The sequence below is a fragment of the Orycteropus afer genome, unplaced genomic scaffold (assembly GCF_000298275.1).
Source record: "Orycteropus afer afer isolate SDZICR_OR568_19922 unplaced genomic scaffold, OryAfe1.0 scaffold00075, whole genome shotgun sequence".
NCBI classification, from domain to species: Eukaryota; Metazoa; Chordata; class Mammalia; order Tubulidentata; family Orycteropodidae; genus Orycteropus; species Orycteropus afer.
In genome coordinates, this window is record NW_006921662.1 from 9,521,500 (window position 1) to 9,546,921 (window position 25,422).

Here is a 25,422-nt window from a genome sequence, read left to right on the forward strand (position 1 = left end):
TTTCAGGGTTTTATATATGCCATCCCATTATCTTCTTGCCTGCATGGTTTCTGTCGAGAAATCCAAGCTTTGTCTTATTGGTTGCCCCTTGTAGGTAACTTTTTGTTTTTCCTGTGCTGCTCTCATGATTCTTTCATTGTCTTTGGTTTTGATGAATTTGATGATGATACGTCTTGGTGATTTTCTTTTCGGGTCTATCCTGTTTGGGGTTTGTTGGACTTCCTGAATGGATTATTCTCATCTTTCATCATACCAGGAAAATTCTCTTCCAACAAATCTTGGACAATTTTCTCTGTGGTTTTATTTGTGTCTTCCTGTTCTGGAATTCTGATTACACGTAGGTTATTCCTTTTGATGGCATCCCACATGAACCTTAGCCTTTCTTCATTTTGTTTTGATCTTTTTTTCTTATTAATCCCTTTCCAAAGAAGTGTTCAGATATTTGCCTTCAATCTCCCTAAAGCTGTCTTCCATTGATTCAGTTTTGCTCCTTTGCCCATTCAATGTCTTATCTATCTCTGAAAATTTAGTATTAATCTTCTGGATTTATGTGTGTAGATTTTGTATCATTTCTAATTTTTCATTTAGTTTGTCATTTTGTTCTTGTATTGTCTTTGAAATTGTTCTAGGGTTTTCTCTGTGTTATCCTTGATCTGCCTCTCAATTCATTGAAGATACCTAAATATAATTCTTTTTAATTCCTTATCAGGGAGTTCCATTGCTGTGTCTTCCTCAGGGATGTGTTTTGGGTCTGTATCTTGGTCCCTTGTTTCTCCTGCTTCATCTTGCTTCTTTGTGTGGACTGTGATACTCTGTTGTCTCTAAGGCATTGTGACGTTTTTGTGTTTATATTTAATTGGTGATTGTATGTTGGAGTGACTTGCCCATGATTTTCATTTTCTTTGTTTTGTTTGTATGTTATCTACACAAGCAGGGTACTGTGCTCCTTGATTCACTGGTTGACAGCACTTATACACTCACCACCTGTCTCCTTTCCTGTTGTCAGCCTCTCGTATGATCCTGCCAAACTTGGCAAACAGAGCCTATTCTTAGGTCCCTGGAATCCAAATGAGAATGCTGTCACTTTAAAATCCAAAATTGTTGCCACTTGTAAAGATTCAAAATGGCTGCACTCTCAGTCACTTTACATATCCAAAATGGCCACCACTTGTAAACATTAAAAATGGCTGTGCCCTCTGTCACTTTAAATATCCAAAATGGCTGCCACGTGTAAACAATCAAAATGGCTGCACCCTCTGAACAGCGGAAAGTCCACAGCTCAGGTTGTCTCCCTCCTTGCTGTTTCCCTTCCTAGTCATAGGCCACCAGCGCAGTTGTCCCTGCAGCCCATGGTGACCAGGGCTGATCTTTAGGTCAATTCTCAGGTCCCAACACCACTTGGAAATGTTCAGGCTGTTGGTCCTGTCAGAGTAGCTAACAGTCTGCAGCTCTGATCATCTCTGTACTCATTGTTTTCGTTCAGGTTTTTCCACTAGTTGGTGCCTAATCCACTTCTGTACAGTTCCTTTCAAAGCTCAGGGCTCCAGGATTATCTTCTGTATCTCTGTGAATTGTTTTTTCTTTTCTTTGTTGAAGAGGGTTTGTGTCACTTGTCTGCCTATTCCTCCATCTTACTTGAAGTCCTCCCTACCTCTGATCTTACCTGCCAACTCCATAAAGGATGATTATAGATCTTCACATTGGTTGGCATTAGTCCGCTTGCTCAGGAATGCCTGATTCTGTGTACTGCGGCTGTTCCCCAGTGCTGCTGCACTCCTACTTCTGCCTCTTTTCTCATCTCCATGCCTATCTTCTCCCAGGGCCCCTTGGGCCTTCATAGGGATGAGGAAGTCCTCCTGGAAACATGCCAGGCTAGGCTCCATCCAGGCCCCTTGCTGAGGAGTGGCATTTGTCAAGGAGAATCAACAGAAGTATAATTGAGGAAATGGGAATTCTGGTGTGAGATGTGTCAACAACCATGTCCCTGAAGAGCCCTTAGGACCCTCAGCTGCTTGAGAAGAAAGATGTTGACCCTAGAGAAGCCAGAGCTGCTTCTTGTACCCCCTCTCCTAGCCCTCCCAAAGTCATGGCTTCACCCCAGCCCTGGCTTTTCTCTCTCCCTAGGGAACTGTCTCATAATCAAATCGAGGAGGTACCCAGCTTGCACCAGTGTCAGAAGTTGGAGGAAATGTGAGTCTGGGGGCAAGGAGATGCAAAGGTCTGCAAGTCAGACAGACTCTGGGCAGGTCTCAGGGGAGGTTAGCAAGGACCAAAGTACACTCTGACCTTCTTCTCTTCCCTGAGGTTGTTGAGCCCAGGGTCTGGGGTTGGGGGCTTGGCAGAGGCCTGAACAAGACCCCTAAGACTACCAGCAGATGATGGATTCAGGAGCTGGTACCCAAAAGGAATCTCAAGGTGGCTCCTTGGGTGTCAATAGCAACATGGAAATGCAGTAATGATCAAGGCCAGTGGAGGGACAGGGCCACAACTGGGGAAGCTTTGCTGCTGGACTACTCACAGATGGGCTGGACAAGAGAAGGCTCCAGAGGGTCTGGATGAGTTTTGTATTTTGAAACATGCTCTCTCATTTTCCACACCCTCATGAGCACACATGTGCATACGTGTGTGCAGGCATGCACAAACTGCACGCTGAAACATGGAAGAACAAGCCTGGGATTTAAATTTCACAAGGAAAAAAAAAATCACTTAAAATTTCTCTAGAATCATTCACACAGCTCCTGTTTTTGCATGCTAGCAAGTTAGAAGCCCTCCTGAACCTCCCTGTTCTGTCCCCTACTTCTAAGCAGGGCAGTGCCTTTTGAGGCTGGAATAAGGCAGAGGTATTGAAGTCTGCCCTATTTGCCCATCTCCCATTCAGGCAACCAATCTACTGAGCTCTGCTTCCCAGTTTGAAGCCTGTCACTTAAGTCCAATGCCAAGGCAATGCTGGGCTGTTGGGCTAGGGTCTGGAGGACCCAGGGGGATTGGGGGGTGGCTGGGCTGAGAGCCAGGCCCGGTAGGAACACTGGAAGCTGACTCCCTTTTGGGCCACAGGGATGGTTTTGTGGCTTTGTCTTCTGACCCACTTACCCAAGGCAACCGGATCCCCTTGTGCTCCCTTTAATTCTGGTGACTTCCGCGGTCTGGGCCCTTTCTTCCTGTGCCAGGAGAAGTGGGGGGCTCTCCCTTCTCCCTCCCAGTGTATGGGGGGTGTGGAGTGGAGCCAGGGTCTGAGTCTGCCGGCTCATCTCAGCCTCTTTTGCTGCCCTAGCGGCCTCCAACATAACCGCATCTGGGAAATTGGAGCTGACACCTTCAACCAGCTGAGCTCCCTGCGAGCCCTGTGAGTATCCTGCAGCACCAGGCACACCCTGTCCCAGGACTGCTCACACCCTTCCTCACATGTACACTGTAAGCATATGTGACATACACAGATTCTCCCTGCTCTTCACCCCCTTCAGCACCCACACAAAGAAGTGTCTCTCTGGGCAGATGGCTTCTCCAGCCACTTCACCAGGGGGCCATGAGGCTTGAAACCAAGTTGCCAATGTCCCTATTGCTGGTGCCACAGCCAGGTCAAGGGTCAGGCAGCAGATGTTGTTGAGTGCCATCAAGTCAATTCTGACTCATAGCAATCCTACAGGACAGCGTAGAACTGCTGCACAGGGTTTCCCAGCTATAATCTTTAGGGGAGCAGATTGCCAGATCTTTTTTCCTGTGAAGCCACTGGTGGATTTGAGCTGCCAGCATTTCAGTTAGCAGTTGAACTCTTAACCATCGTACCACCAGGCTGAGGTTGCTGCTGTTGGGGGCAGCTTAGATGGGAGGGAGCATGATGGAAATCCTAAGATGGGAACATGAATCACAAGTCTCTCCTCCACATGTCACTCTCCCCTCCTGTCATACCCTCTCTGCCCACAGGGACCTGAGCTGGAATGCCATCCGGTCCATCCACCCTGAGGCCTTTGCCACTCTGCGCTCTCTGGTCAAGCTGTAAGTGCCCACTCCACTTTTCTCTGAGATGCTGGGAACCCACCAGGGACTTTGGACTGGACAGTGAGGCAGGATGTCCCGCCCTAGAACGGGAACATGCATAAACGCTGGAGCCCCACACCCTAGGGAGATGGGCTCCAGTCTCATCAATCATTCTGATGGTCCCTTTGACAGACTGTGGGGCCTGATAAACAGCCAGCCTGCCTCCTGCAGTGCTGGAACTTCATCTGCTAATGGTCTGCAACATTTTGGCAGCCTCAGCCCACCCTGTGCCCCCCTGTCCTGACCACTCTCCCAGCCACTACTTGTACCAATAAAGAGGGTATGTGGGCTTGGAACCCTTTCACAAAATGTGATGCCAGGGGCTCTCCTGCTTGAAGTGTGACTCTGGGTTGCTGCTCAGGACAGAGGGAGAGTGCAGGCCCTCTAAATAACATAGGATGTAAACCGGGAGCATCTAGTGCTGGTTACATGGCCATTATGTCAGAGCTGGAAGGGGCCTGTGACAGGGCTGCCCCACACTATGGTGCAGGATATTCACTGCACATGGACTCTACTCAAGGGGTAGCTGACATCCTGCCTACCTGTATGCCAAGCTGTGCATCCTCAGGGCCTGTGTACCCAGAGGGGGCCTTTTCTAATGAACACAGACTCCTTATGGGGCTACCTCCAGTCCTGGCCTCAGAGATCATCCAGCCCTGCCCTTACCACAGGTGAGGCCACTAAGGCCCATGGAGGATGCCCAAAGCTAGCAGCTAGAACCCGGGCCTCCCAGGTGGCATGCAGGGCCTCCCCAAGTTGCAGTGCTCTGGGCTGTAGCACTCAAAACTCTCACTTCCGTCTTCCCTCTCCTGTTTGCTCTACTCCTGCCAGATAGGTAGGGTACATATTTTTATCCCTTTAAAAGATGAGGACATTGAAATTCAGGCAGATTTGTGACTCTCCTTGACTACACAGTGAGTTGGTGACAGTGCCAGGTTTCCAGTCTTCCAGTCCAGGGCTGTTTCCACGACGCACCGTCTGTGGTTGTGATGTTTGGTTTGGAGCCCTGGCTTCCTCTAATGTGTCTCCAGTAAAGCACCATGCATGCCCTCACCTCTGGCTACAAAGCAGGCACTGTAAAACGGAAGGGATGACCAAAGCCCTGCTTGGAGCCAGAAGCCCAGCTCTGTCCAATCCCTGACTCTGGCCTCTTGTATTATCAGAAAAGGAGGAAGGAAAGCAGGGGAATGGGGACAAGCAACAACAAGCAGGTCCCCCTTATAAGGTGGCACTCAGACCTAGACATAGGAAGTATGGTTGGGGGAGAGGGGCTCTGATACCTAAGAATTGGGATGGCTTGGCATTAAGTTAGAGCAGTCCCTGGAATACAGTGTTGAATGAATGAATGAGTGATGGATAGTGCCTCTAGCAACTCTTGAGCACCCTCCTCCCCAGCATTTATGCTCCCTTCTGTATATGCTCATCTTCTGTCCTCTGCTCCTCTCCTCTTGCTTCCATCCCAGGCACACTGGCCACACCCTCAGCACAGCCCTGCCCCCTCAGCAATCCCACTGACTGCCAATAACCCTGACCATCCACTGTCCTAGGGATCTGACAGACAACCAGCTGACCACACTCCCTCTGGCCGGACTTGGGGGCCTGATGCATCTGAAGCTCAAAGGGAACCTGGCTTTATCTCAAGCCTTCTCCAAGGACAATTTCCCAAAACTGAGGTGAGGGCCTGGCTTTTTTACACACCTAGGTAGGTTTGCCCAGAGCAGCTTGAGAGATCATGGAAGGACAGGGAGAAAGACAACAGGGCCTCCCCTGAGGACAGCCTGGTGGCCCAGTGGCTTAGGGTTTGGCCAACACCAAGTGGAAAGGTCTTGTCCAGCTTTCTACCAGCCCAAAGAGGGTCTGGTACATGCCTCTCCTTCCTCACCACCTCTGTAGAATGTGCCCTGGTCCTGGAGGAGCTACTGAGACCTTCTATATGGACAGATGTGGAGGCCCCTGGACCATCTTGCTCTTTATCCAGTTCTGTGAACCAAGACTGTCCATCCTCACTCAGGCAGCATCTGGCCCCTGGAATCAGGGTAGAGCCCAGGGCACTGATGAGTGGAAAACATGCTGCAAAGCCAGTCTCTGGTGCTAATGACATCCAGGCCTCCTATATGCAGCAATGGCAGCAACGCAGCCTGTGTGGCCCATGCCTTGTCTGCTGCAGACTAATGAGAGGCCCAGGGCCATCTGTGCTCACCTTCAGAGGGCACCCAATCCAGTTCAGATGTGCCCAGAGAGGGAAGCACAGTGTGGGTCTCATCCAGGGCCAGGGTGAAGAGTCACTAGGAGAATCCCTGTCTCCTTAAATATAAAAGGGAGAGCTGCTGGCCGGGTGGGAGAGCAGAGCCCTGAGTGCTGTGTGACCTTGGGTAAGCTGCTCCCAATCTGACCCTGCTGAAGGGACTGCTTAAACAATAGGCAAACAAACAATAGATAGACATATGGGACGAACATTGACATCAGGTAGATACACTCCTTGGATTGATCAATCATGGGAGAACAGAAGGGCAGTGTTTGCACAGGGAGACAGTTGGGGGTGGGGTGGGAGTACATGGGAGGGAAGGACACAGGGAAGAGGTAACTACGGAGAGGAAGTGGAAAGAGAGCTGTTACATTGTGGGGAAACTTCAGACAATATCATGAAACAAAATGTGTATAAACTGCTGTATGGAAAATTAATATGCTCTGTAAACTTTCACCTAATTCAAAATAAAATTTTTTAAAAAAGGGGGTGGTGCTAGGAAGTCTACCTCCCTATCTCAGCTTTCAAGATGAATAAGGAGAAGACTGGAATCTGCCCAGAGCCCTTCAGAGGCAGAAAGCAGACTGCAAGATCCTTACAAAGAAGGCCCCAGATTCTGCTGCATAGCCATCAATGCACTTTGTAGTTGAAGGCAGGTGCTGAGTCTGGGTGCTTAGCTTAGACTGAGGTCTTAGACCCCAAACACTCCTAAGGCAGCTCATCTCTCCCTCCACACCCCACCAGGGTCCTGGAGGTGCCCTATGCCTACCAGTGCTGTGCCTATGGGGTCTGTGCCAGCTTCTTCAAGGCCTCTGGGCAGTGGGAAGCTGAGGACTTTCACCTTGATGAGGAAGAGGCTTCAAAGAAGCCCTTAGGCCTCCTTGCTGGACAAGCAGAGAACCACTGTGAGTGACTAGGGGTCTTGGGCTGGGCAGGGCAGGGCGGGAGACTGGGGAGAGGAAGTTGGAGAAGAGGCTTGGAGGACCCTGAGAGGGGAGCTACTAGGGGCTGCTGAGGGGAGTCCTAGGGAGGAACTGCTCTGAGACCTGGGAGGAAACACTCTCTGTTTGCACGTTGTCTCTCCAAGGGGAAAACAGCCATAATGCTATCTCCTTCCCACACCCCAGAAATGCTTGGAAAAAAAAATGATGACTGTCTTAGTTTCCTAGTGCTTCTATAACAGAAATACCACAAGTAGGTGGCTTTAAACAACTAAAGTTTATTTTCTAATTCCAGAAAACCAAACCCACTGCCATTGAGTAGATTCCAACAAATAGCAACCCTATAGAAAGAGTAGAACTGTCCCCATATGGTTTCCAAGGTTGTAAATCTTTACGGAAGCAGACTGCTTCATCTTTCTCCCACAGAGCAGCCAGTGAGTTTGAACCACCGACCTTTTGGTTAGCAGCTGACTGCTTTAACCACTGCACCACCAAAAAAAAAAAACCTCACTGCCATCAAGTCAGTTCCGACTCATAGCAACCCCCCCTTGGGTTTCCAAGGTAGTATCTCTAAAGAAGTAGAGGAGTGGCTGATGGGTTTGAACCGCCAGCCTTCTGCTGAGCAGTCGCATGCCTTAGGCATACGCCACCAGAGCTCTTTATTTTCTAGTTGTCTTTAGTTCTGGAGGCTAAAAGTCTAAATCAGAGAGGTGGCCATGTCAATTCCTTTCTTGTCAGTAGCCCCAGGTGTTCCTTGGTTCTTTGGCTTTCCTTGGCTGGCAGATGATCCTCACATGGTGTTTGTCTCCCCCTATATATGTGTGTCTTTGTGTCAATTCTGTTCTTTTTATGGTGAACACTACTCTGGTATAGACTCATTAACATAAAAAGGAACCCCCTATTTCCATACAAGGTCATATTTACAGGTACAGGAGTTAGGACTTCAACACATATTTTTGGAGGACACATTTCAAGCCATAGCAGCAACAATGACAATAAAAACTCACTGCCATCGAGTTGGGTTTCTCAGACAGTAAATCTATGGAAGTAGATTGCCCAGTCTTCCTTCCACAGAGTAGCTGGTGGGTTTGAACCACCAACCTTCTGGTTAGCAGTCAAAGCGTTAGGCTACCAGAGTTCCTTACAATGACAATAATGCACTGCCGTGGAGTCAGATCTGACTCATAGCGAACCCCTCCTTGGGTTTCCAAGGTGGTATCACTACGGAAGTAGATTGCTCAACCTTCCTTCCGAGGAGTGGCTGATGGTTTGAACCTCCAACCTTCTGGTTAGCAGTCAAATGCCTTAGGCACTATGTCACCAGAGCTCCCACAATGACAATAGTATTGTTTTAATAATTGTTGGGTCCTTTGTAGTTCACAGAATGCCTCATTTTTTTCACCATCTCACTTAATATCCCTGCCCTCATAGCTCATGTTTCTTCTTCTTGGCAGCCCCCTCATCACATAGGCGGCCATCAATTCTTCAACTTTAGGGTGTTCTCAGAGAAGACAGACCCATATTTTAGTCAACCCAAGTCAAGTAGGATTTAATTAAATTACTTGAATCAAATCTCCCAAGGGGGAAAATATCCTCTCATAATATGTCCTAGAACCAAAAGGAATAACACAAGGATTATGCTGTGCTGGTCCATCCTGCCCTTCTATTCTGCCCTGATTGTGCTGAAAGTGAGATTTCAGTTACTACTGAATGCAAGAGAGCCTTGACGAGGAGGGCCAGCACAGAACAGACTGTCTCCGTCCAGGTATGTCTCTGTTTCTGGAAGAGTTGGAGTAAAAGCAAAGGTTAGGGGCAGGCAGCAAGTGGGGTTCCAAGGGATCGTCTACTAACGGGTGTCTGAGATAAAGGGCAGAGAAAAGCTCTTCTGTGCCCCATGCTACAGAACACGAGCAGGAGAAAGAAAAGAAGGGCTCCTGCTTTTTGTTTTGTTTTGTTTTATTTTCAGTCTCCAACTCCCTCTCCACAATATCTCAATGGAAAAGCTAAACAGAAAGATCAAATCTAAATAAGTAAGAAAAAAAAAAAAATCTCATGATGGTATAGACAGACCTGGGTTCTAACTCATTCGTTAGTTGAGTTGTCTTGGACAAGTTATTGAACCTTGCTGAGCCTCAGTTTCCTTATCTGTGAAACAGGGAAAATATCACATATGCCATAAGCTATTTGGAATATTAAAGGATTCCATAAATGGCAAGGTATGTTTGCTACTTGTGCTACTTCTACTGTTGCTACTATGACTGAGAACTGGAGGCCTTCTGGAACATGCATAGGAAGAACGTAGTTGTGTAGTCCAGGACACAGCTTGTGGAAGCCAAATGTTGGCCAGGCAATCTAGGGTCTCTGGGAGCCTCCCTCAGGGTGTACCTCCCCAGGGAGCATCTAAGCACCCGTATGAAGAGGAGCCCAGCAGCCAGGCTGGCTCTGGGCCGGCAGACGGCTGTCCCTTGGGGATGTTCCCGGATGTCTGCTGTACACTCCCTCAGGGGGCTGGAAGGAGCAATGGAAACTTTCCTTCCTCAAGGTGAAACTTTCCACCGGGCTTAGGTCTTGGAGAACCGCAGGATGTTGGGATCGTGAGCCGCCTGCCGCCTGTAACGGGAGCTAGGGCAGGGCCCCCTACTTCCTGTGAGAGCTAATGAGCCTCCAGAAGGAAAGCCAGGAGCTGCTGCTCCAGCCAGATTCGATTTCCTCCTTGTTTCAAGAGTGGTTACTTAACACCTTGGCTGTGACTTTCCCAGCCTCAGACAGAGTCCACAGGTCTCAGCCCTTGTATTTCATTCATGTATTTTGATTTCAAAGAACTGCTGAGCTCCATCCTGGAGAACAGAAGCAGGCAGGGAAAGAAAGGTAGAGAGGGAAGAAAATGCCTGGGCTCTGTGGGCATACCTCAGCCTCCTACCCGACCTGATGGTGTCTAGGCGAGGGCCAGCTCCAGAGAGTCTTCCTGTCTTCTGGGAAAACTTTCAACTGAAGGTGGGAAGGAAGGATCCACCCAGGAAACAGAGCATGTGAGCCAAAGATGGGGACAAGAGCAACAAATAGAGCCACCTGTCCACTACCTGCATGATAGAAGAAGAGCCTGCAGGGCACTGTCTCAAACATGAATAATATACCGAACCAAATCAGTTGCTTTTGATTCTGACTCATAGTAAACTCATGTCTATCAGAGCAGAACTGCATTCCATGGGGTTTTCGATGACTGTGACCTTTTGGAAGCAGGTTGCCAGGTTTTCTTCTGAGGCACCCCTGGGTAGATTTGAACTGGGAACTTTTGGGTTAGTAGCCAAGTGCTTAATATTTGAACCACCCAGGAACTCCTTGAATAATGTGCAGGTGCCTTTTAAAGGGAAACCATTCTCTTGGACCACTGAGGTCTTCAGACATCATTCCCTGTCTGGTGACTCAGGAAACACTGACTTTAGAAACTAAAGTCTTAATCTTAAAAATGTCCTGCAATTATGAATTAACACTGCCAAGGAAATTGCTGTCTTTATAATTGATAAAATGTTTTAGATTACCATTTCAAAATTCTTGTAGGATTTTTGAATGCCTGAAAAGATGCCCATCACCCCCCTGGAGTTTGCAGGCCCTAGTTTAAGAAACACTGAAATAGTGAACAACAGCAACAAAAATCCCATTTGATTCAAATATGTTATACTATTTCTTTAACAATGGATTTATCTTTCTGATTCTGAGTTCTCAGACTAACAAAACCACAGAGCCTAGACTCAGAATTAGAAGGAACATTAAAGATTATCTGGTCCAACTCTGATATATAGAAACACCTTCTTACAGTAGAAGCTTTCTGCTTCAATATCTCCAGTGACAAACTATGCCCAACACATGCATCTGTAACAAACCCAACCCAACCCACTGCCGTCGAGTCAATTCTGACTCATAGCAACCCTACAGGACAGAGTAGAACTGCCCCATAGGATTTCCAAGGCTGTCAATCTTTACAGATGCAGACTGTCTCATCTTTCTCCCTTTGAGCGGCTGGTGGGCCTTACCTACCGACATGCCTTAGCCACTGTACCACCAGAGCTCCCTATGCATCTGTAAAGCTTTCTCTATTCATGACCTCCATCCCCAACTAGCTCCCTAAAACAAAATAATCAGCCCATCACCTGGGAAAGTATAATGGTTAAACATCTGGGATCTGTAATCAGACAAACATGGATTTGAATTCTGCTCTACCACTCACTGGTCATGAGACTCAGGAAGCCATTTTGGTGAGCTTCAGTTTCCTCATCTGTCAAACAAGGACAACAGTGACACCTGTCTCCTACAGCTGCTGTGAAGGTTGATGAAACTGTGAAGATGAAGTCTTACTGGGCACAGTGCCTGGCACAGAGAGCTCAAGGGGTATTAACCCTTACTGATAAGGAAGGAGCTCTGGTTGTGCAGTGGTTAAGGCATTTGGCTGCTAACCAAAAGGACAGTGATTGGAACCCACCAGCTACTCTGTGGGAGAACAATGAGGCAGTCTTCCATAAAGATGAATAGCTTTGATGAGACCAGAAGAACTAGATGGTTCCCGGCTACCACTGCCAACCACTCACAGGGGAATCTATGTAGGAGATCCTGGGTAGAGTGGGAGAACAAAGTGGAACAAAATTCAAAATCATTAAAAAAAAAAAGGGGGGGGGGACCAGGTTTGCTGGTCTGATAGAACCTGGTGGAACCCATGAGATGATGGCCCCTAGCTGCTCTTCAGGTCTGGAATTGAACCCACTCCTGTGGCTTCCAGCCAAACAAAAGACAGGCATGTGAGTTGAACATTTACATTAGATAGATACACTCCTTGGAGGGATCAATCATGGGAGAATAGAAGGGCTGTGTATGCACAGGGAGACAGCTCAGGGGGCAGGAATACATGGAGGGAAGGACACAGGGAAGAGGTAACTATGAGGAGGAAGTGAGAGAGGAGCTGTTGCCCTGTGGGAAATTGCAGTCAATGTCATGAGACAAAGTGTATGTGAACTGCTGTGTGAAAAGTGAATTTGCTCTGTAAACTTTCACCCAAATCACAATAAAAATTAAAAATATGTATGTAATCTATATCATATAAAGATATATAGCCTTGGAAATCCTATAGGACAGTTCTACTTTGTCCTATAGGGTCACTATGAATCAGAATTGACTCGATAGTAGTGGGTTTGGTTTTTTGTTTTATTGTTAAGGAAATCCATTATTTGATACAACATACCATATCATGATTTGTTTCCTAATTTGCCTCCATAAGGGCAGGATATGGCTTCTTCACCCACGAATTCCTTCACACTTGCCCAGTGCCCAGTATATAGTAACCATTGCATTCCTCCTGTCCATCCATTGAAGGCTGTGTGTTCCTTTGTTGGGTAACTGTAATTGTAAGAACTTAGTCTTGTGGGCATTGGTAGGCACTTGTGGTTCAGTGGTAGAATTCTCACCTTCTGTGTTCAATTCCTGGCAATGTACCTCATGCACAACCATCTATGCCAGTGGAGGCTCACGTGTTGATCTGATGCTGAAGGTTTCAGGTGTCATTGGAGCTTCCAGACTAAGACTGGGAAGAAAGGCCTGGCAATTTACTTCCAAAAACCAGGCAGTGAAAATCCTATGGATCACAATAGTCCAATTCACAATTGATGATGGGGATGACAACACAGGACCAGGCAGCATTTCATCCCACTGTGCACATGAACTGACTCAATGGCAGCTAACAACAACATTCTTGTTAGTAAGAGCTAGAGTTTCTCCATTTGAATTGTAATCTGCCTTCTACAAACCATCCATTCATCCTAGTTCTACTCTTAGAGACTATACAGTACATATGAGTTTAACTCCTTTATGCCAAACAGGCGTTAGCTCTTTGAACATAGCCATTGTACCCCTACTTAGTCTTTCCTTCTTCAAGTAAAACACCCCTCATTTGCTTTTACTACTTCATTTTACTTTGTGTAAAATGACTTCTAATTTCTCACCATCTCTGCTTCACTTCCTCTGAACATACTGCAGCCCACCAAGCTCCTTCTTAATTTGATGTTCACAACTAGAGATGGGATTACAGTGACAGGCTGGCCAGTGTGGAACACTGTTATGACTAGCTTCCATTATTCAGACAGCCTTCCCCCTAAGTCTAAGAAGTACTTGCAAACTGAGGCCAACTGGACAGGGCACAGAGCATGCTGACCAATAGAAAGAGCAAGTCTCAGACGAAACATTTGCTATAAAGAACCAACAGTGAAGATAATCCCCATGTGGGTAACAGGGAGCTGATGAAATGTTTACACCCAAGGGCAAAGATACATGTGCAGGCAGAAACAGATGGAATAACCAGTGCTGCTGAGTGGAGTTGGTCGAGGGCGACATCTTGAAGTAATGAGTGTTTGGAGAAAGGTGGGGCTTGACTGACACTAAGATCTAGTGCCCCGAGCCACTTTCTCTTCCACCCTTTCAGATGACCTGGACCTGGACGAGCTCCAGTTAGAGATGGAGGACCCAAAGCCTCACCCCAGTGTCCAGTGTAGCCCTATTCCAGGTGAGATGGGTGCCTGGTTGGGGGGTCAGGACCAAGGAAGGGGCGTGTATCGTGTAGATGAGATGCCAGTTTCTACAGCCAAGCTTCAAGAAATTTCTTTGTCTGTGACCCAACCTGCCAGGGAAGGGTAGCCTCTTTTCATAATTCCTAGGGCAGAAGCTAAGGTTCTTTCCCTTGGGTGATTGCTTGCAGGGAGCAAAGAGGGTCAAAGCAACCTTTACAAGGCAACTGATTAAAGGCAATGCATTCAGAAGAAAACCCATCTCACTGAGGAGAGAAAGAACTCCTTGAGCCCTTTGCTCTGCATGGAATCTGAGCACTCCCTCAATCTAAGACTCTCATCCCAGAATCCTAGAGCCAGATTGTGAAAGGTCACCTTTTCCATCTCTCTTGACTCCATCCCAGGAAGACTGCAATCTCTCTTTCTTAAAACACAGTATTCCTGGGTACCTCCATCTAGCACTGTCTTCTGATAGCAACAAGAACAACCTTTAGGGTCCAACTTAAATTCATTTTATTGTGAAGAAAGAGAAAATTCTATTTGTCCTTGATGAAAGTCAAACAGTACGCTGTTTAGAGTAAAGAAATTCCCTTCCCTTAAGTATAACATGCTAACAGGCCAGTCCAGAAGACAGCAGAAAACTCCTTATTGGTGCCCAGCTACCAATGCCAACCATTTGGGAAGGGATCAAAACTGGTGTTCCTGGATAGAGTGGGAGGAAAAAATGTGGAACAAAATTCAAAAACACAAAAATGACCAGAATTACTGGTTGGATAGAGTCTGGTGGAACTCCCAAGACTATGGCTCCGGGATACCTTTCGGGCCTAGAATTAGACTCACTCCCATGAGTTGGCCCTCAGCCCAACAGCAGAAAGACCTACATGCAGAGTACCTACCCCAGGGCGATGCACCCACCTACTCTAGGGAGTGCACCCCTTAAAGCAATCAGCCATGAGGCACCAGGGGGCAGCATTCACATAGAGGGAAAGCTGGACAGACAAAAAAACAACTGCTTAAGGCATTTGACTGCTAACCAGAAGGCTGGCGGTTCAAACCCACCAGCCACTCTTCAGAAGGAAGTTTGGGCAATCTACTTCCGTAGTGATACTGCCTCAGAAACCCAAGGAGGTGCCGCTGAGTCAGGTCTGACTCGAGGGCACATAACAACAACAACAACAACAACAACAACATGCCAGGGCAGGAGCTTTTCAGAAGGTTTGAATACAATGAACAGTTTTACCCTTCTATTTCACTCCACCAGCACTTTGTAGTTTTCCTTATTTCCTTGGTCTTCTCCCCTTCAAGATCCAGATTTTCAAGGCTCAAAGAGCGCTTGTTTGCCTGACCCTATCCAACACCTGTGCTTAGCACTAAGTAACAACAGCGCGCCCTCTAGTGCCAGCCCCGGGAAAACGCACCAATGCAACCTGGGTGGAAATAACAAAAAAAAAAAAAAAAAATCGCCACTGTGATGGAATAAGTAGGTGGTGTTTTTTCTGACTTGAAACCCACGTGCTTCACAATGGCTCAGAAATTTCCCTTCTGGAAACCAGTAAGCAGCAGAGTTGCGGTAAAACAGAAGAAAAGTCCACCTTGAACTTGCTTTCAGAATAGCTTATACAAATCGTCAAATAAATCATGGTACGTCCATATGGTGAAGTATTTATCACACAGCAATTGAAAACGTGTTTTTGAGGAATATAAGGATATGGGAATATGTGCATAGTAAAATATTAACTTAAAAGGGGGAATAAAAAAGCAAATCTAGTAAAATCCCAATTTAGTTTTAAAATATGTATATATATTTGTGGTTTTGTTTTTATTTTAAACTGAAAGGAAATATACCAAAATTATCTGTTTTCTCTGAGATGTGAGATCATAACAGATTTTAATTTTTCCATGTTATGTCTTCCAAATTTTCTACAATACTATCTTTTATTTTGTAATCAGGAAAAATATGTTTGAAAAAATAGCTCCCACAAAAGCCTCCCAAGTCCCCAAGCTAACTAGCAATTGAAGGACATTAAAGAACAGGAGTTTAAAGCCAAAGAAATTAAGAAATAATATGTCCAAAGCTACAAAGTGATTTACGAACAGACCCTGGGGAGAGAGAAGAAAAACACATGGTCACCCATTCAGTGAAGAACTTGTTGGAAGCCCTGCAAGTCTTCTGCAATTTGATTTACTTGGTATGCTTTACCTCCCATATACTGATTGACTTCCGTGAATATTAAGTGTGGTAACTTTCCCTCTCATAGAGCAAGGGAGAGCCAGCCTAATATGACCCCCTGGTCAGGACTCTACCACTATGGAGTCCTGTATGGATCACTGGGCACTGACTGGGAGAGTGGTTACCCTTCAGGCAGCCCCCTCACACTTCTGTGTCTCTACGCCAGCCATATTCCCAGTTCTGATGCCCTCTGCACTCCTTTATGCCAGCCCGTCCCTCCCCCGCTCCTTTGTTCCAAATGCTGCTCCTTTGGAAAGACTTCTTTGTTTAACATTTCTTCGACTCTTCTGTCTGCATTGTATTAATTTGCACTGCATGTATGTTTATTTATGTTTCTATTGAGTTGGAATCAACTCAATGACAACTAATAACAACAACGTTGGGAGGAGGGTTTTTCTGCTCTTTGAAAGAAGAGCTGCATGTATTTATCATTGTCCAATCCCAACTGGGAGTTCTCTGAAGGCAGAGACCATGTCTGCTGCCTTAGAGGGAGAGTTTTCTGAGAATAGAGACTGTGCCTGTATCGCTTGGACTGGGAGTATTCTGAGGTAGAGGCCATGACCACCTCCCTCAGGCTAGGAGTCATCTGAAGTGAGAGACCGGTCAGACTCTCTCAGACTGAGAGTGCTCTGAGGGTAGAGACTGTGTCTGTGTCTCTTAGACTGGGAGCTCTCTGAGTGCAGAGGCCATGTCTGCCTCCCTGGACTTGCCCTCAGAACCCTGCAGAGCATCCTCTGGCCCAGGAGTAATATCTGATCCTCTCTCCCCTACAGGCCCCTTCAAGCCCTGTGAACACCTCTTTGAGAGCTGGGGTATCCGCCTGGCTGTGTGGGCCATCGTGCTACTCTCCATCCTCTGTAATGGGCTGGTGTTGTTGACCGTGTTTGCCAGTGGGCCAGTCCCCCTACCCCCAGTCAAATTTGTGGTAGGTGCAATTGCAGGTGCCAACATCTTGACTGGCATTTCCTGTGGTCTCCTGGCCTCAGTCGATGCCCTGACCTTCGGCCAGTTTGCTGAGTACGGAGCCCGCTGGGAGACAGGGCTGGGCTGCCGGGCTACAGGCTTCCTGGCAGTGCTTGGGTCCGAGGCCTCTGTGCTGCTGCTCACTCTGGCTGCCGTGCAGTGCAGTGTCTCCATCTCCTGTGTCCGGACCTATGGGAAGGCTCCCTCCCTGGGCAGTGTTCGAGCAGGGGCCCTGGGCTGCCTGATGCTGGCAGGACTGGCTGCAGCCTTACCCCTTGCCTCAGTGGGAGAATATGGGGCCTCCCCACTCTGCCTGCCCTATGCCCCACCGGAGGGCCAGCCAGCAGCCCTGGGATTTGCTGTGGCCCTGGTGATGATGAACTCCTTCTGCTTCCTGGTAGTGGCTGGTGCCTACATCAAACTCTACTGTGACCTACCACGGGGTGACTTTGAGGCCGTGTGGGACTGCGCCATGGTGAGGCATGTGGCCTGGCTCATCTTTGCCGATGGGCTCCTCTACTGTCCTGTGGCCTTTCTGAGCTTCGCCTCTATGCTGGGCCTTTTCCCTGTCACTCCAGAGGCCGTCAAGTCTGTCCTGCTCGTGGTACTGCCCCTGCCTGCCTGCCTCAATCCATTGCTCTACCTGCTCTTCAACCCCCACTTCCGGGATGATCTGCGGCGGCTCAGGCCCCGTACAGGGGCTCCAGGGCCTCTAGCCTATGCTGCTGCCAGTGAGCTGGAGAAGAGCTCCTGTGATTCCACCCAGGCCCTGGTGGCCTTCTCTGATGTGGATCTCATTCTGGAAGCTTCTGAGGCTGGACGGCCCCCTGGTCTGGAGGCCTATGGCTTCCCCTCAATGACCCTCATCTCCTGTCAGCAGCCAGGGGTGCCCAGGCTAGAGGGCAACCATTTTGTAGAGCCAGAGGGAACCCAGTTTGGGAACCCTCAACCCTCCATAGATGGAGAACTGCTGCTGAGGGCAGAGGGAGCCACGTCAGTCATCAGGCGCTTGTCGGTGGGTGGGGGCTTCTGGCCCTCTGGCTCAGCCTTCGCCTCACACATATAAACGTCTCTCTCCATTCTTCACTTCTCATCTCTTTCCTTCCCTCTTTCCCTCCTTTATAAATGATGGCTGCTTGTAAAATAAATACAACCAAATATCAACAGTGTGATCCATAGAAGAGTGCCCCAGTTTCTGGCTCCACTGCCCTCCTCTCTTTCGTGCCCATCAAAATGGGTGCTTCTTGACCTGGTTTCCCCTTGGCTTTCCTCAGCTTTAGATCCATGCTGGGCCTCTTCCCTGTCACGTCCGAACCCATGGACCAGAGACCTGGAAATCTGCCCACTTAGGGGAAATGAGGAAAGTGAAAGATAGTGAAGTAAGGGGTGGGGGAGGCTGAGCAGGTTCAGGATCAGGGCACAGTGAGAATGGTACCTCACAGAGAAAGGCCAAACAGGGGACTGCCAAAAGCAATTGGGCATTTCCCTTATAACTCATGGATAGGAGACAAAATGTGTTCTATGTTGTATTAATCTTGGGGTATGCTATATAAAAAGACTCCCTATTGAAACAAGTTTGGGAACACATTACATCCCTTTCTTAGAGATTCACAAGGCATATTGGTATAGTATAGGCCCTAAGAATTTCTGTAGCAGTAAAACCTGCTTGAACTTTGTTTATTCCAGTCCCCCAATTATTTTGGCAATAGGGTTTTTTGTTTGGTTGGTTTGTTTTTGGTTTTCATGGAATACTTATTAACATCTCACAGAACTTAGCACTGTGCTCTTCCAGGGGAGTCATCTCTGTACCACCTGGTGCTGTGACATCACAAGATGCCACCAATCTTTGAAAACCCTGATCCTAGGAGCTTGACCTGGGGTGAGAGAGGTACCACAGGCAACTCTACCTTCTTACCCCTCTGATCATACTCTGGGAAGGTTGGGGAGGAGCTTGCCATGTGGGTTCAGCCTCAGGTGGTTTCAGCCTCTGCCCCCTGAGATGAGACAGAGGCAAAGCTGTGTGCTCTCAACCCCTCCCAAGCCCAGGCAAGGACGGAGCTTCTGCCCTCAGCAAGAGCAAAGGTTCTTGCACTCTGGTGAAGTACACAGGAAAGTCTGTGGCTGGATTCTGTCTGCCTCCGAGTTGCCTTCCTATGGTTCTCCATCATATTCCCCTTGCTGTGTCCTGCTACAAGCCTGGTCTTCCCTTCTCATCCCAGGTCCTGCCTTCTCTGTTTGTCAGGGGCCCTTAGCCAGCAAAGAGGAGGAATATTTGTATTATAGGTACCTGGGATTCCCTGGGTGTCCCAAATAGGACACAGATCCTTCTGTCTCTCCTCTTATGACCTTCTACTTTATGGTTTACCAAGTGCCTCAAGCATTTCCACAGAGCACCACCCCACCCCCACCTCCTGCTACACAGATCATCCAATCTCATATTGAGGAAGAAGTGAGAACTGGGACATTGTTACAGACAGAAAAGGTGATTCTTGCAGACATAAAAAAAGAATCCAAGGCTTGGAAAAGGATGAGACTTATTCCAGGGCACCCAAACGTCAGTAAATCAGGAAGACAGGAGTCTGGCATCCTGAAACCAAACATAGTCCTCTTTCTGACTCCTGTCATGGTCCTCAACCTGGCCCCACCCCAGAGGCTTCACTATTAGACAACTCTGGGAAAGTCTTCCTAGTTTCATGGCCGATAGTTTAGCTACAGAAGCTTAGCTTCTCTTCTATCTCCCTGCTGCCTCCAATGCCTAACAGAAATTCTTACCCAGGTCAATGAAGCCACCTGGGTTAGGGTGGAGAAACATAACAGAGACCATGACTGCAGAGCCCCAACACTGGAGCTTGACACATTTCTAACCCTGTGCTGTCCAGGTCTGAAGCTGATGTGTTGACCTTGTAATCCCAGAAGAACCTTAGGGTCCTAGCACAGGGTTATATTCAGAGTAAGCACTTACTAAATGATGGTGAATTCAGTTATCAGTGTGTTACTTGAGAATTCCTCCTTTGACACACGTCATTTGACATGATTATTTGACAGAGTGGTTGCAACAATTGGTTCAAGCATAGCGACTGTGAGGATGATGCAGGACCAGGCAGTGTTTCGTTCTGTTGTACACAGGATCACTATGAGTCAGAACTGGCTCAAGGGCACCTAACAACAACTATTTCCCTAGAATTGATCAAGAGCCCTTTGATGGAAGGAGTTTCATCTACTTTGAGGACTGAGAATTGATGACTCTTATCAGGGAAATAGGAGCTCTGGTAGCATAGTGCCTAAGGCACTTGACTGCTAACCAGAAGGCTGATGGTTCAAACTCACCAGCCACTCCTCAGAAGGAAGGTTTGGCAATCTACTTCTGTAGTGATACCAACTCGGAAACCCAAGGAGGGGTCGCTATGAATTGGGTCCAACTCGATGGCATATAACAACAATCAGGGAAATGGGAGCCCTGGTGGTGCACTGTTTACGCACTCAGGTGTTAACTGGAAGGTCTGTGGTTCAAACTCACCAGCCACTCTGTAGGAGAAAGATGTGGCAGTCTGCTTCCATTAAGATTACAGCCCTGGAAACCTTATGGGACAGTTCTACTCTGTCCTATGGGTGGCTGTGAGTTGGAATAGACTTGATGGCAGTGGTTTTTTGTTTGTTTTATCAGGGAAAGGAGTTCTCTTGAATGTCCCAGGGATGACAAAGTTGGTGTGATATTTGGGAGCCTTGACATTCAGGAATTGGTGAAGACTGTTCCCCCAGACCCTGTTCATACTCCCTGTAATTGTCCCCCATGAAGTCAGGGAGCCAGCATTGAGTGGAGTGGAACAGTCAGGTGTTGGAATTACGGGAATTGTTCCCTACCAGTGGCCACTTCCACTTAATGGAGGCCAATGCTTTTCAGCTGGAGGCTCTCGAATGGCATTGTTGTCACTTTTTCTTCTGCTCCTAAAAACTGGGCATCTGCTGAGGTTCTCTTCTGGAAATAGGAGAGAGGTGAATAGGGGAAGGGAGTGGAAGTATTTGCCATGAGCTATTTTCATTATCCAAAAAGTCAGGTAGATGTTGTACATTTATCCAAAATAAGGCTATGCAGTTAACTTCCTTTGTTTCTTACTGTATTTCTAGCAAGTCAATATGTTACCCGCTTGGTTATCTCCATTATGATCAGTAATTTTGATTGAAGATTATGTGTGTCTTTGATTAAACACAAAATCACAAAACACGTTATTAAATGCAAGTGAGTGCATTTTGTTTGGTTGACAATATCTTCCAAAACAGTGTTCATGGGGAAGGATCCATCCCAGGGAGCTGTGGTGGTAGAAATGTTAGAAACTGCCAACCTGGTATGTTTTGCCCTGGGTTTTGTGCCTTGGCAGACAGTGCCAACCACAGTCTCCTCTCAGACCAGCTTATAGAGAACTGCCTATAGTGGAAACATGGTTTTTAAGCACCTCTGTACATAGCGAGAAGAAATTTCTTAACTCAGTGCTGAGATTTGAAGACTAAGGATTAATAAAGCATCTAGCTGGACCTTCTCCTTGACTTCATCTCTACCTCTAGCCTCCCAACCTCCTTCTAATTTACTTTCCCAAGAAGAACCAAAGGTTAAGGATTAAGGGAGGATAAGAAGGAAGAACTAACAACAACTATAGGCCTGAGTAAGTAAGGATGATGGGAGGTAGCTAGAACTTCTGTTCCTCTCTGGTACTATCTCCTCTAACTACCTCTGCTCTGGTTTAGTAAGTTCTCCCACCCACCACCCACCACCTCCTGCATTACTTCTGGTTTCCAATCCCATGCCCTCTCCAGCTGTGTGAAGTATAAGAATTGTCAAGATGTAAATATTTGGATTCTTCTGTATAATAAAGCACCAGTGAAGTACCATGTGTGTCTCACTCCTTTCTGCAGCCTCTGGTCCTTGAGAGAAGAAAAGAGCTTTAGGGTGTGGCCAGAAGTGGGACAGCTTTGAAAGAGGAGTCACTGAGAGCATCACAGTGCTTCCTCAAACTGCTCTCTGAGTTCTAGGGCACTTGAAACACAGCCAAGAAGGCTCAGGGTTGAAGTGTTGAGACATCAGAATCGATTCCACTCACCTATATATATTCAAGTGCCCATTGTGTGCTTGGCCCTGTGTTAGACACGAAGAATAATCAGAAGAAAGCAGTGAGTTGGGTTTGGCTTTCTATTACTCAGACCCTGAGCACCTTCTCAGGCAACCTATCCCTGGAGTTTCCTGATACTGTGAACCCAAAGAATCAGCTTGCTTTCCTCTCATTGGGTGGCCTTCCTCTCTCCCTCTCTGCCTTTGGAATCTTCTCCCCCAAGCCTTGATTTGGAATGGGATGATGCCTTCAAGATAACCAAGCAGGTCACTTCTCAAGGTAAGGAAAAGAGGCTGAGCTCAACAACAACAATTAAAAAAAAAAGAAAAAAAACTGGGAATGAGATACTAGGCCCAGAATCAAGGCCTTACTGGCATAAAACCAAACTCACTGCCATTGAGTCTGTTACCTCATGCCTCTGACAGATGGCACCCTCATGAGCACCTGTCCTCCATTCTCTTGAAGACAGAACACTCTAAATCCCTCCATCTTCTGGCCCAATTTTCCTGCTGTTCTTGTGAAACTCTTTGGGTTGAGAGAAACAGACACTGAGTCTAACTAAAGTGGATATTTCTTGAGAGGATATATGTGGAGCAAAAAGGGTTCACAAAAAAGATTTTTTTTTTTTTTTTTTTTTAAAAAAAGGAGCAAAAAGAGTTCACAAAAGAATACATTCACAGGGTACAGATATACGTACGTATTCTTAAAAGTCCCCTTCCTATCCTTGTTCCTGTTTGCCCACTTCTCGAACTCTCTTAGGTTACCACTGTTATTAGTTTCTGGGTGGCACAAATGGTTGAGTGTTTGGCTACCAACCCAAAGGATGGTGTTTTGAATCCACCCAGAAGCGCTTTGGAAGGAAAATCAGCCATTGAAAAAACCCTGTAGAACACAGTCCTTTTCTGACATACAGGGTTGCCATGAGTCAGAACTAACAGCAAAATATATATATATATATATTTATGCATAAACCCACTGCCATTGGGTTGATTCTGACTCATAGCGGCCTTATAGGGCAGAGTAGAATTGCCCCAAGGCTATAAATCTTTAAAAAAAAGTAGATTGCCTCATCTTTCTCCTGTGGAGTGGCTGGTGGGTTAGAAACGCTGACCTTTTGGTTAACAGCCAGACACTTTAACCACAGCCCCACCAGAGCCCCTTTCTTTATGCTTATATAAGCAAAATGCATATTTATTCTTATCTTTCCTCTTTACCATAATGTAGCATACCACCATTCTGCCTTTTTTGCAGAATATAATATAGCTCAAAGATTTTTCCATATCAGTAAAGAGAGCTTATATTTTATACCCCATTATACAGATGTATCATAACTTTATTTCACTATTCCCCTTCTGATGGACATTTGGGTTGCTTAATCTTTTGCTCTTATAAACAATACTGCAACAAGTAACCTTGTATGTCTGTCATTTAGCACATAAGTAAGTGTATCTGTAAGATATGTTCCCAGAAGTGGAGTTGCTGAGCCAAAGCCTAATTCAAAGTAATTATATCTTTTCTTTACTTCACTGCTTCTTTAGACTCAGGTCTATGTTTATTCATAATTTCTGCTTATATGTGCCTCCTTATGACCTGGTTCTTCCTCAAAACTTCTCTATGCATCCTTTCAGCTTCAGTTCCTGGACTAATTGCCTTGTATTCTGTTTATATTTCTCCAGGTAATATCCAGAGACCAAAAGAGGATCTGACTAGTCAAGCTTCTTTTTCTCCACTAGGCCAAATCATAGGTCGATAATCAGTTAATCATTAGCCACTCTTAGGCCAGGTACCTGCTCCAGTCCACTAAATTGTAGTGTGTGGATGGGTAGGTTTGTGTGCAGTCATGTTGTACAAGGTATGGTAGGCTGTGAGCAGTGGGCCTGGCAGGAAAGTTCCACAAGAATAGGGACCATATTGGTCTTGTTCACTATTATATCCTCAATCCTTTGGTGGTGGTTCAGTGTTAGAATTCTTGCCTTTCATGTGGGAGAACTGACTTCTATACCTGGACAATGTACCTCATGCTTAGTCACCACCTGCCAGTGGAAGCTTTTATGTTGCTATGATACTAAATAGGTTTCAGTGTAGCTTCCAGATGGACTAGGAAGAAAGGCCTGGCAATCTCCTTCTGAAAATCAGCCAGTTAAAACTGTATAGATGACACAATCCAATCTGCAACCAATAATGGGTCTGGCAAAGGACTGGGCAGCATTTTGTTCCACTGTGCATGGGCTCCCCATTTGTTGGGGATGACTCCAGGGTAACTAACAACAAAGCACAAAGAAGGTGTTCAATTAATGTGTTGTGGGGGGGAATAATTAAGAAATATATCTCAGTACATCCATGAAGATCCTGTTTCCCAACCTGTAGATGCCACCTGAAATGTAAATAACACAGAGCTGTGGTTTGGCCCTTGTTTCACTGGCCTCTGTCACACCGTGGGCATATCTGTTTAGAGGAAAGCAGAGCAGGCAGATATTTATATAGTAAGATTTAAAGGCCCATCAAGTTCTCTCACCCTTCTCTTTGTAACATCTCTTCCTTGGGCTACCACAGTGGTTGGAATTCCAGCATTATACAGTGAAACCTGTGAAACCCAGAACTCAATGGGCCTGTTTTGTTTTTCTGGGTCTCTCAAGTTTTCCACCTTTGACAGGGTGCAGTCTTACCTCTTTTCTGTTGCTATCTATTGTGGAAAATATTTGACTTTTCCTTCACTGACAGGTTTCTGCTTTACACAGTTTACAGCTTTCACAGGTTTTATTGTAGTTACTTATATTTTGGGGTTAGGCATGGCCCTTTGCCAAGGATATATTTTGCTTTAGTCTTCCCATGTGTGGTAATTAAGTTTGTGTGTCAACTTGGCTGGGCCTGTTTGAGTGGCTGGGCAGCTGGTGGTAGTTATTCTCCATGATGAAACTGGCAATCAACTCCATGGTGGAATCTGTTGTGAGCAGCTGCCTTAGGGATGTGGTCTGCTTCAAGAGAAGCCTTGAGGGAATGGTCTCTAGCTTATGGCATGCTTGAACCCTGCATGTAGCTGTGTCTTTGTTCAGCAGCCTGCCATGCTCTGGCCAACCTTGGGATTTTCAATGGACTTGCATTAATGGCCTGCTGTGTGGTTTGGTAACATCAGGACTGTGCCTTTTTACTTGTCAATCTTGGGTTTGTGAGCCTCAGCAGCCAGCAGCTGTCTGAGTGAAGAAAAGCCTCTAGCTTCAGTGGGCCGGGAGCAGGAGGCAGAGCTGAAGTCCAAGGCTGAGGGGCTTTCACCCAGCCCCTAGAACCTGACACTTTGAACTCGGAACTAAAGCTTCCAAACTGTAAGAGAATAAACTCCTGTTTATTAAGGCCATCCCATTTG

At 46.7% G+C, this 25,422-nt stretch overlaps 1 protein-coding gene across 1 annotated transcript in view; it reads left to right on the forward strand.

Moving 5' to 3' along the window:
- Positions 1 to 18,025, forward strand: part of LGR6 (leucine rich repeat containing G protein-coupled receptor 6) — a 173,025-nt gene extending 155,000 nt beyond the window's left edge. Inside the window, exons 12-18 of the mRNA XM_007941135.2 lie at positions 2,125 to 2,190; positions 3,272 to 3,343; positions 3,922 to 3,993; positions 5,583 to 5,708; positions 7,025 to 7,185; positions 13,685 to 13,765; positions 16,770 to 18,025. Coding sequence (XP_007939326.1) covers positions 2,125 to 2,190; positions 3,272 to 3,343; positions 3,922 to 3,993; positions 5,583 to 5,708; positions 7,025 to 7,185; positions 13,685 to 13,765; positions 16,770 to 18,025 — 1,834 coding nt within the window. The remainder of the gene's footprint in view (positions 1 to 2,124; positions 2,191 to 3,271; positions 3,344 to 3,921; positions 3,994 to 5,582; positions 5,709 to 7,024; positions 7,186 to 13,684; positions 13,766 to 16,769) is intronic.
- The last annotated feature ends 7,397 nt before the right edge of the window (positions 18,026 to 25,422 follow it).